Here is an 11,421-nt window from a genome sequence, read left to right as displayed (position 1 = left end):
TGCTCATCAGCCTGGTAGAAAGAGAAGAAAGGTGCAGCAGTACTGGGATAAGGGACAGCACTGCCCCGACAGAACCAGGCTTTGGGTTTTCCCAAGACTCCTTTTAAGAGAAAATCACCTTTAAAAGCAGATAAGCTGCCGTGTTATTCACTTACCTTTAAAAGATCACAGAGGCAGGGGTATGGGAAGCAGAACTTAAAAGAGTACTTTTGCCCATGAGTATTCCAAATTCAAAGCCACGTTTAGTCCGGTAAGCCAGACAACAGAACTGTTTGGAATGCAGAGATTTCCATCTTTACAAAATTGCTTTTGTAAGACAGAAAAGAATATTAAAACATACAACCCACAAGCAGGTAATGGAGGAGCATTAAAGTCTGGAAGTCTGTAAGAAAGCAATAACTGAATCCAAGTTGCTTGAAGTCCAAACTGGCATTCCTTTCTAGTTTCTAATGATGCCTGTGTTTCTGAGTAACTACTTAGTCACTCTTAACTGTGGAGCTGTAAGGGCTGAACTACAGCCACTCTATGCATTATACTGAGACCCGCAAAGGCCATAACTATACTTGCCCATCCCACTTTCTTTTTATTACTCCTCTACTCAGAATTAAGAGTGTCAGTTGATATCCAAACATACAGCAACTTACAGATGAGAACAGTGCCACAGCATCGAGGACAACAGCATCTGTATAAAGTTTTTTATTAATAAACACATAAATAAGCACATATAACCCTTACACATATTTTTCCAGGTAGCACCACAAAACCATCTTACAGTAACACCAGAAAAATCCTGCTCAAGGGGCCAGCCCAAATGGGCACAACCTCCACGGTTTCAGGCAACATGAAGCCCATGCCAAGTTCTCAGCACAATTTGTACAATTACTTAAGAGTGGATTTTCACATATCTAGCCTCTTACTGGTTCAGTGTTATGCTGGTTGGAACCACAGGTATACTCTCTGAAAACATACAGGATCTGATTAGTCTAAAAACATTTTGTTAGATTACATGACACGCTTGTTGCTGAGCCACAGACATGAGATATGCCCTCGAATTATTTTTAAAAGGGTGCTGATAATTCAGTGCTGCTGCCTACCATCTAGATAGACATTCTGCACCATGTTTTCCACTGCAAACAGACTTGGTGGCAAGTTAACTGTTTACTTCTTATTACAGTTCTCTGTGATTCATTAGATAACGTTTCAGTCATCATTTTAGGGGAGAAGCCAGCAAGAGACAGAAATCAACTCAGGAAGGTGCTGCCTTTCAAATGAGATTATGATGCCACTTCAACAGTGATGATTTCACACTTTCCAGTATCTTGATCTGTGCAGGTAACATGCAAGGATCCATCCCTAAAAGAAAAATTAGAAAGTATCATCTCAACACAGCACTTAAATGTTAATGTCTGTTCCAGAGAAACAGAAGTCTTGTGCAAGTGAAAGCAAGCAAGATTAGCAGAGCATCCAGGGAAGAATATGCTTATTTAAACTTCATTTCAGTTTTAGTTTACTGCGTTGAAAATTAAGGTACGTACTTCTTGTTCTCCATTAAAGCTTTGTTGTATAGGCAAACAACTTCCCCAACTATAACAGAATTGATTGAGTAACGTAGCTTATACATTTGTATTGCTATTGTAACTAACAGTGCAGGTTTGAAAATGCAATACATGGTAATATTCAAAATAGTCATACTGAGAAATGAGTGATGGAAATCAACAGAGAAGTGCGTCTCCCTCAAAGCACAAGGACTGTTACAAAACAGTCTTCAAACAAATAAAACTTCCTGAAAAAGAAGCTTATATCAAATCCTATTTCATCTAGGCAGAAGACAGTCATATGTATGATTTAGACCAATGTGTTCTGATGAACCTTCACTGATGTATTCCTTTTAAGTAGTACTTATAATAATTTAAGGTTGTAATACTTGAACTTAGAATTGTAAAACTCTTGAAAATAAGTAATGCCTAGAAAAATATTACTTACAAGAAATGGAAAACTCTTAAAATAATTAGTATGTTTTTACCTCACAACCATATATATATATATATATATATACACAATATATATAGATCCTGAGACATATCTCTTACCAGTGCAAACTCATAACCACTGCAAGACTGAAGTATTTATGTCTATTAATACAGAATTAAATATGCTTGATAGTTAACATACAAAAATGAAAGTATTTTGCACTCGAATAGCAAGTAGGGATTTAGTTTCTCAGCAATACCTAGAGAACTTATTATTTAGAAAAGCAGCACTGACTTCAATAGAACCCTCAGAAGACAAACATGCTTTTAATACTTGCAATTCCACCTTTGGGTATCTTTACAGACTAATTTGACTATTTCACATCAGCCCAAGTGCACAACTTTCTAAGATATCTGAAAGTGAAAACTCTTCAGTGTTAATCCCATACTCCCTCCCCTGTCATAAATGTAAGATCCTCTACAACAAGCAAACAGGTAATTCTCTAGAAAGGACATTTAATGAATCCCAGTTTCCTGTGGCACTGGTTTTCATGCTTAACATGCCTCTAAAAGGAGAGGACCACTGGACTTCTTCATAATTGCAGCACACATAGGAAACCCTTCATGTATTTATTAGCAACTACTACAGACTGATCTCATTTCTGTTATTCCCAAGAGGACACTGGGCAGAACTACCAGAACACCTTCCAGAGGACACCTGAGAACCTGACTGCTCTCAGCTATAGTTAATCCATTTGTTAGAAGTGTGATGAAACAAGTTAAATGGCAGAACAAAAAATACTTTGTGTACCTTTTCATAGTGAGAACAGTCAATATATCATGTAGGCCATCCTCCTTTTTGTCTAAATCCTGGAGCACAATCTAAAAGGAAAAAGATACCACAGTTTTTATTAAGCTCTCTAAGATCTTGCACAGCAATCTAAAGAAAAAAAAACAATGCGTGCAATAACTGAGGATTGCAATTTAGTAGTAAATTCGTTGGTGTTTCAAGCAAGCTGCGTTCTCGCAAAAAGCTGACTTCCAAATGTTATCTTTTCATTCTTCCTGGTGATAATATGATTAAACCTTCACTTGATCTGAACTGGTATTTAATACCAACATCCTATCTAATTTAGGAAAGTCATAAAGGAATTACATACACCAGCTTCTTCATTACCTCCATTTCTAAGGAGGTACAAGAGTGACTGCTTATGGTGTCTCATCCCAGACAAGCTGCATGCACCACAGTAGTGCCACACCTTAACACCAGACAGGCTTTTATAAACTCAAAAGAGAAACCCAAATTTCTTTTAAGAGCACTCAATAATTTACAATACATTAATAGAAGAACGTTCAAGTATAGTTTCCAGAGAAATGCATTTCATTCCAACTGTGTAACAAGTTTAGTAGAAGCGTGGTTGCTTTTGGCTTACCCCCTAAATCCACTTCATTTCCACGTGGGATATACTACAAGGATACATGCACATGTATATACTCACTTGCGCAAATTTGTTTTCTTCATTCATAGGACTTTTCCCTAACGACTCATACAGTTCAAGGCATACAGAAGAAGCGTTTCCAGGAGCATGCAAAGTGTGCTGCCTTCGAGCTGGTAACGGCGTCCCTGATGGAAACAGCACTGTGAATTTGTCAGCCCCCGTCTCATCTACTCCCTTTAAAAAGAAAGAAGAAAAGTTCATGCCTTTCTAAGTATTTTAGTGAGCCAGAAGCTTTGTAATAATGCTCCATGAGAAAAGAAATGCCAGATACATTCCCTCTGTTGTATTTACCATCACAGCAATTCCATTTTAAAAATACTTTCTGTAAGTGGAAAGAATAAAAAATCCAGCAATTCCAAGGACACAGCATTGTTAGGGAAACAGCAAGGACACAATCCATCTTCTTGAGAGTCAAGAGGAGCTGCTCTATCGATACCAATACACATACACTGGTCAGGTGTTAAGTGGTAATTTATTAAAACAATGTTTTTTTTTTTAAACATCAGTGCACAAGTAGTACTACACAATCATTGCAGCAGTAACATCTCAAGTAATTTTACCCTTACCTTAAGAAGAATATCCTTGGCAGAACACTCAATAAACAACGCTTCTTCTTCTAGAGAAGGGTTTTCTTTCCCTAGTAGGATTCCTGCCTCTATTGCTGCACCAATGGGAATAACTTCGTCCGGAGGTATTGAGCTCAGTAGTTCCACATTGGGGAAAATGTCTTTGATCAGCTGCTGCAGTTTTGGTATTCGAGCAGATCCACCACACAAAACTACCTGGAAAACATGGCAGTGTTTTCAAATCTCTTTTCAGATAGAAATTAACAAACAACAACAACAGAAAAAGACAGGCAACAGCCCCTGCAATAGAGAACTGTAAACTGCTCTGGGATCCTTTAGTAACCATAGCTGTTAAAAAAACAAACAAACACAAAAACCCTGATGCCATTTTTGCTTGAATTCCGTTCCTTTTCCATTTGAAGTTAAAGGAAATCGCTTGCAAGTCTGAAATAGTATCTTGAAAGTTTCTCATAATAAGCACTAACAGGATGAAGAACCATTTTAAAGACTGAGGAATCCATCATAAAATCTGGTTAGGCTGGGAGAGTCTCCTGCTCAGAACTCATCAACAGGCAGCTACACAGATGTAGATTCCAAAACCTCTCTGCAGGCCCCACTTTCATTGTCTGATCGCCCTCATACTACAACTTCTTGTGCTGGTTGCTATTCCATCATGTACTTCCACAAATAAGTCATGTTTTGTCTTATTTATGCCTTCCAACCAGGCAACTGTAGGCAACACAAAAGTCTATCCCTGAGCCTTCTAACAGCCAAGAAAACATTGTTCTTCTGGCCCTTCCTTGAGCATCTTATGATTCAGCCTTTCTGCTGCATGAGTTTCAGTATTTGTTACTGTGAACTACAGAAATGGCCATCCAGATGCAGTTGTCAGAGTGGGAATGAAAAACCTCAACACTCATAGCTATGCTCCTGTTATTACACTCTGGTGTGGGATTGGCCTTTTGTGCTGCAAAGGCAAACTGCTACTAAACGGCTACACCAATTCCATGAGTAATGAGTACAGTGATATTCCCTACAGGTAGTTGCACAGCAGTTACAGTGAAGATACTCTGTTGTACTAAAGCCAAAAGGACATCTGAAGCAACTGGTAATATTTACACCCTTGACATTAAAAGCACTGATTTCAAATACAATGTCTTAACGTGAAGGAATAAAGGAGAAGCAGTGGCACCAAGCAGACATTCAGCACCTTGTTTAACTCATGAGAACAAGCTGACACTTGGGCTTACTTCAACTGTGAGCTAAGCCAATCCAAAACACAGCGAAAGCAAAATCTACATACTGAACTTACAGAAAGTACTCCTCAGATCTACTGAGAGTTACACTAACACACCTAACAGACAAATCTCTGCTGTTCACTCAGTATGCAACAACAAAAACATAATTGACTGAATCTACGTTACGCTTCAGTTCAAATACCCTGTTAAGACCTGGAATGTACACACTGTTGCATCATAGCTAAAAATGCATAAACGTATCCAGAAATAGCTCAGAGTAAGGAAAACAGATCCCCTACTTTTTATTGTGGCACTATAAGGCAGAACACAGACAACTATTATTACCTTATTGATATCCTCAGCTGTAAATCCAACTCGCTCCAGGAGCTTTTTAATTGCTTCTACACACTTAGTAAAAAGTGAAGAACAGATCAGTTCAAACCTGGCCCTAAAAAGAAAAAACACAATAAAAACCACATACATCTTTCATTAGCGACAAACACCTACAACAGATCAATCATTCTTAGAATATAACTTTACTTCTCTAGCTTTACCTCATTTTATGCCATTTGTAAGTAGTCAAGATCTTATTTCCCAATTATTAATCTTATATTTTGTTATGATAGTACAGATATTATCTATTCTATCACTAACACCTTTAGGAAATTCAGATTCATTTTTCCTAGCGTTGTACCCTTGGGAAAACAATCAGTCCCATGAAGACAACAATAAAGAAGCAAAAACATTCAAACTTGAACTTTCAGAGGCAATCAAGCTGCTTCCTGCTGCTTCCATTTTACTGCATAAAATGAAAAAGCAACCTGTGCTTAATTCAGGCTCTTTCAAACCTGAACAGGATCTTTCCCTCCACAAACATACAGTCAAATTCTGTGACACAAGCATTGTTATCCCCATTGAGGCAAACATGCCATATAGCAGAGCTGCTTGTGCTTAGAGACACTGTGCCTGACTTCACCACATCTAACTGCTGCTATAATGCATGCACAGCTTTGGAATAAAAAGAGAACTGAAGCCCAGTTTCACTTTGCCAAAGCTGCTGGTGACTGGAAGAATGATAAAAAGTTCCTGAATATTTCACTAAAGGATCATTGCCAAGAAAGAAAGTACTTAGAGCAGGACACTGTTGTATAAACTTTTCTCACTCCAGCTGTCAAAAAGCCAATATCAAGCCAATATCAAGATATCCACGACTCATTCTGAAGTTCATTTAACTAAGAGTCCCTCTAAGAAAAAAATAAAAATACAGTAACAAAAAGAATGGAGAAAATGGGAAAAACATCTTGAGTAACTGAGTATCTATTTGCTTTTCATCAGGGACCAAACTCCAAAAATGGGATCTCCTTGTACCTTTACAGTGTATTTTTTTATCCATTACAGAAACAGTTCCAATGTTACTGCTCAGCTACTAGAGATCACAACATGACTAAATCAATATGAAAGACAGCTCAAAAGTTAAAAAACCCACAAATTGACCTTTTGTCTTATTTCTGTTTTCCAAAGCCAGCATTGCCAAATCCCAAAGCTTACTAACATTCTAAATACAGAACAGAAAAAACTTACAGCACACTTCTACGTAACAGTAGAAGCTTCAAGGTTTGATTTACCTGGATACGTTACAATCAAAATCCAATCCATCATAAAGTGAATCCACAAAACAGTTTGCACTTCCCAACGTTGATAATGAGTGCTTTGCAACATCAGCACTGTTCATTAACTTCATCATAGCCCTGGGATTTCCTCTGATGTCGTGTTTACAAGACCTACATTAAAAAAAGAAGTCTGTTTTGCAAGGGCAGCATTTGAATAGCAACATTTAATTGCTGAAAAAAGATTATTCAGAGCTGTTAACATTTGTCTGTAGATATTTTAGCGTTACCTACAGGGACTCTACTGAAAGCTGACAGAATATGAGAGCATCTACTTCATTTCCAACTAAAGAACACCGGGGAAGGCATTACTCTTAACTTGGACATTCATGTTTAAGTACAAAGATTTAAGTCTCTGAACTGTTTCTCAGCTCCAACAGTCTCCAAAAGCCGACTGTTTCTTTACTAACTTTGTGAGTAAAAACACTCAATCTGCTGCATCTGGCACATTAATATGAATTCTTCTTTTGAAAACAAGCATCAGATAATGAAGTTCCTGTCTTGACAACATACTTGGCATTCAAAACCTACCTCTGGAATTCAGATGCTAAGTGTTGTGCTAAAGCTTCTGTGAAGCACACTCCACCAATGCCATCGTCTGTGTCTGTAGCAAGCACACGATATATTCCGCTGTTTACCTCTATAACTGTGATAGAAAGCGATGTTCCACCAAGTTTATAAACCAACACATTGCTGCCATGGTAAAGAACATGGAAAGTGGCATTAATAAGTCATCTAAAATTATGCTTACTTTGGCATACTTTCTAAACTCACCACTACCATGTAAAGTATTACAGGTTTCAATCAGTTCTGCCAAGAAAATCTGATTTCAGCTGTTTGTATTTACCTATCCTGTAACTACTCACTACTTGACCGCGTTTCCTAAAGAACAACTTACTCTGCTCCATACAACAAGAATCAGCAGTGTTAACCCTACAACACAACTGAGCACTGTGTTTAAGGCTATGGGTCCTGTACATAAACAGTAAAAAAAATAAACAAATACCAATAGGGAAAGAAAGCCATCTGTTTTCACCGATGGCAGTCGTGGCTATTTTGAAAACCTTGTGAATTATCTGAATTCTCCTGAACTCAATGCACATTCCAGGCAGAACCTTTAATTCTTCAAGTGTACGTAAAGTGATTCCACCTCCCCCAGCTGGCTGAGTAAACCTACTGAATAAGGGATTCATTTTTCTTCAAGCTAATCAGCTCATTAAAGAGCAACACAATCCGGAGACAAATCTTTAAGACAACACTTAAAAAGAAGCGAAGAAATCAGAACAACGACAAGGTTTTAAACACTGTACATTTCAATCTCAAAATCTGGCAATGCAGCACTCCCTCATTTAAGATCTCTCAGGCTAGAATGCCATGTGTTAAATCTCTATAGACCTAAACCACAGCTTCTTAAGTTTAAGAAGTAAAATATTTACCTTTTCCCAGTGGGTGAATCTTGGCCAATTCCATAAGCGAGGAGAGCTGCAGAGGGTTCGTGAATTAATCTCATAACATTAAAACCAGCAGCTGCAGCTGCTTCCCTGTGATAACACATAACAGCATTTACCTTAGTGATTTCACTGTAGTTACGCACACTGTTAAGACTTCATCAGAACTAGATATGCAACCAATCCAGCACTTGGTTATATTTGTTGGCATTAACAGTGAAATAACCGAAAGTATCAATTAACAAAGTGAAAGATGTTCAGCTGCAGTTTCTTTCTTCAGTTAGCTGGATCTGCTGCATGATTTTTGTCAAGGACAACAATGATCGATCAGACTTGCACGCTCCACAAAAAGAAGAGCCAGCACATTAACTGATGTCCTATTTCTCTTGATATGAAAACTCCCATTCAGTTTAATTGATTGAGAATTTCAATTCACAACAGTAAGTCCCATGTAAAGTTACTAGTCGGGATTCGATTTCCTATCTTTGCATTTTTTTTTCCCCTGTTTCAAATAGGAACCTAATGTCTTGATTGAGAGCTGAAGTCCAGCAGAACTTCCATTGCTGATCTGCCAGAAGGTCTGCTTTAGGCACGTCAAATAACAGAGAAATCTTAATCCTCTTACCCAAGGGCATTTTTCTGATTCTCTCCAAAATCAAATGGTACAGTGATAACAACGTCATTTACATCTGAACCCAATGCAGACTGAGCAGTTTCTGTTTATAAACATAGGCAGAACATGTTGATTAAAAGCAAAACACCAACATATCGTATCTTAAAACTATGAAGACAGCTTGAAAACATTTATTACATACCTTTCATTTTACTGAAAATTAGCTTTGCCACATCTTCAGGGCTAATAAGTTTATTATCTATTTCATATTGAAGTTTTCCATTCTTCTCAACTACCTGTAAAGAAAGACAACACACCTTTGTTAGATGCATACTTTGGCTACTACTGAAACTACTGTTCAATGTACCTTCTGTTCTAAGTAGCTAAAGAATAAAAAAGGAGGAGCTTGTATCATCCAACAGCCAGAACAGCGACATTCACCGTGCTGTAAAACTTCCTTTGCCTATCAAAATGTTTTCTATACTACAACAACTAAACCACTCTCCTGCTTCTACTCAGTAAAAATAAACCTATGGATATTGACTGTCAAAAACCAGAGGAAAACCCACATCTTAAGGAAAATATGCTCCAAGATGGTTTTTTTTCTCCTCAACTATTACAAGAGGCCAGGAAGTTTCTAGTAACTAGCAAAGTATTGTCCAAACTAAATACTGTGACTACATCAGATGGCAAAGCATTTGTAATCACAAGATGTGCTACCCTGAGCGTCATCTACCAGCCCTAAGAAACACTACAGTGCTATTAGAAGAACTGCTTTTCTTGATGCGGTCAAGAGATGTATGTGCTTTTTCTGTTGAGTTACATCATAGCAACACATCTCAGAAACTGATGACATTCTCCACTGTGTAAAGAGATAAACACGTTCAATACAAGAGCAAACAGTTGATGTACTGAGAGCTGATCACTAAGAACACAAACAGCATGGCACAAACAATGCAGAGAACAGCACTGTAAGCTGAAAGGAGTTACCCTGAGAATAAAAAACTAGATCATACTCACACAACATTTGCTTTCTTTAATATATTTCTCTGCTTGGGGGTCACCAGAACTGTGAAGACAAACACAGAACAGCAAAATAAGTTGTCGTTGTGCATGTAAGCCATGCTAAGCCATCTCCAGAGAGGAAAGCCGTACTTACACGCACACCCGCTGGCCCCGGGCCCGCTTACCTCCTCCCCAGGATCTGCTTTACTTTCACCACAGTGTTGGAAATGTTCCTTATCCTGCTCTGCTTCGCAGCTAAGCCCACAACCTGAACGAAGCACGGCGAAATAAGAAGCAATCCCCAAACAAAGCCCCTCCCGACCCGCCTCCCAGCGCGGCCTCACCTCCTCGTTCTCTGCGAAAGCCACAACCGCAGGAGTGACTCTATCTCCGGCGTCGTTAGCGACCACATCGGCGCGGCCGTCCTGCAGAGAGAAGCATCACCGTGAGCCGCCCTGCAACGCAGCCCCGCATCGCCAGACCCCGCCGCCAACCTGCTGCTGCCCCGGGCTCGCACCTTGTAGACAGCGGCACACGCGCAGGTAGCGCCCAGGTGAACGCCGATGGCCGCCATTAACCTCTCCCGCTCCACGCGCGCCCGCCACCCCACAATGCCCCGCGCAACCAATCCCGTTCTCCTTCTCTTCCCGGCCGCCAATCAAAGCCCGCCTCTTTAACCAATCACGACGAAGCGCACGGTTTGTGCGTCTTTCTCTACATCCGCGGCTTGGGAGTGGCGTCATCGGCGGAGCGACCAATAAGAAAAAAACGGTGAACGTGACGTCATCGATCATGGCAACGCGGCAGACTTTGCGTGAGGAGCGGGCCGTTTGGCGGGAAAGGGCTGCTGAGGGCAGGGCGGTGGGCGGAGCCGGGAGTCAATTTAACAGCGCGTTGTTACGGAAAGGGAGGTTGAAACCGAGAAGGACGAATGAAGTTATTTCGTGCATACGCTAAGGAAGTTGTATGGCTGCGCTTGCGGTTAATGAAGCACATGTATTTTTTTTAGCCAAGTCTCATTAACATTGGGGCGGTCATGCTGAAGTGCTGGTGCTGTGCAGTCTAACCAGGCCGACGCCTGAGAGTACATCGTGGTGTGTGGAGAAAGCCGTCTGCACTGCCACAGATTAAAGTTATTATTTGTACGAATCAAGGTGCTTTCTAACTCCGCCAAAACCCAGGGGGTTTTGTTTCCTAAGTCGTAGGACTATTGCCCTTGCACTAACTGAGCTTGCTGAAGGCTGACCAAGAGCTCTGTAGCTGGAGCTTAACTTGCAACTGTCTGTGCTCATGAGATGATCACGGAGAAATCTTACTTCTCTTGTGCTTTCTGTCCTAGTGCCATTAGCACCACTTACATGAAAAGATGGGATTAGAACCTAAAAAGGTATGTGATGTGTGTGGAAAGGTGCTTG

General features: G+C 39.8%; 1 protein-coding gene across 1 annotated transcript; it reads right to left on the bottom strand.

The window, feature by feature from the left end:
- Window positions 1-681: 681 nt before the first annotated feature.
- Window positions 682-10,649, bottom strand: HSPA14 (heat shock protein family A (Hsp70) member 14). Its single transcript, XM_072340806.1, has 14 exons — window positions 10,524-10,649; window positions 10,351-10,431; window positions 10,192-10,274; window positions 10,022-10,070; window positions 9,204-9,297; window positions 9,014-9,104; window positions 8,377-8,481; window positions 7,472-7,633; window positions 6,899-7,054; window positions 5,619-5,721; window positions 4,036-4,251; window positions 3,470-3,643; window positions 2,782-2,852; window positions 682-1,353 (listed from the first exon to the last, which is right to left on the bottom strand). Exons 1-14 carry the CDS (start codon window positions 10,578-10,580, stop codon window positions 1,275-1,277), a joined length of 1,521 nt encoding a protein of 506 aa, XP_072196907.1. The 5' UTR covers window positions 10,581-10,649; the 3' UTR covers window positions 682-1,274.
- Between the last annotated feature and the right edge of the window lie 772 nt (window positions 10,650-11,421).

This window comes from Excalfactoria chinensis, chromosome 1, assembly GCF_039878825.1.
Source record: "Excalfactoria chinensis isolate bCotChi1 chromosome 1, bCotChi1.hap2, whole genome shotgun sequence".
NCBI lineage: Eukaryota > Metazoa > Chordata > Aves > Galliformes > Phasianidae > Excalfactoria > Excalfactoria chinensis.
The sequence above is the reverse complement of the archived record's forward strand: the minus strand, read 5'-3'. Positions and strand labels throughout refer to the sequence as shown.

Bases quoted from the DNA above. Each gene is read 5' to 3' on its own strand.
- HSPA14 (XM_072340806.1), bottom strand. From the start codon at position 10,580: ATGGCGGCCATCGGCGTTCACCTGGGCGCTACCTGCGCGTGTGCCGCT. The intron at 10,275-10,350 runs GTGAGGCCGCGC...TGCTTCGTTCAG, and splicing joins CTTTCGCAGAGAACGAGGAG to GTTGTGGGCTTAGCTGCGAA. The intron at 5,722-6,898 runs GTAAATCAAACC...TTTTCTTTTTAG, and splicing joins TTTGATTGTAACGTATCCAG to GGCCAGGTTTGAACTGATCT.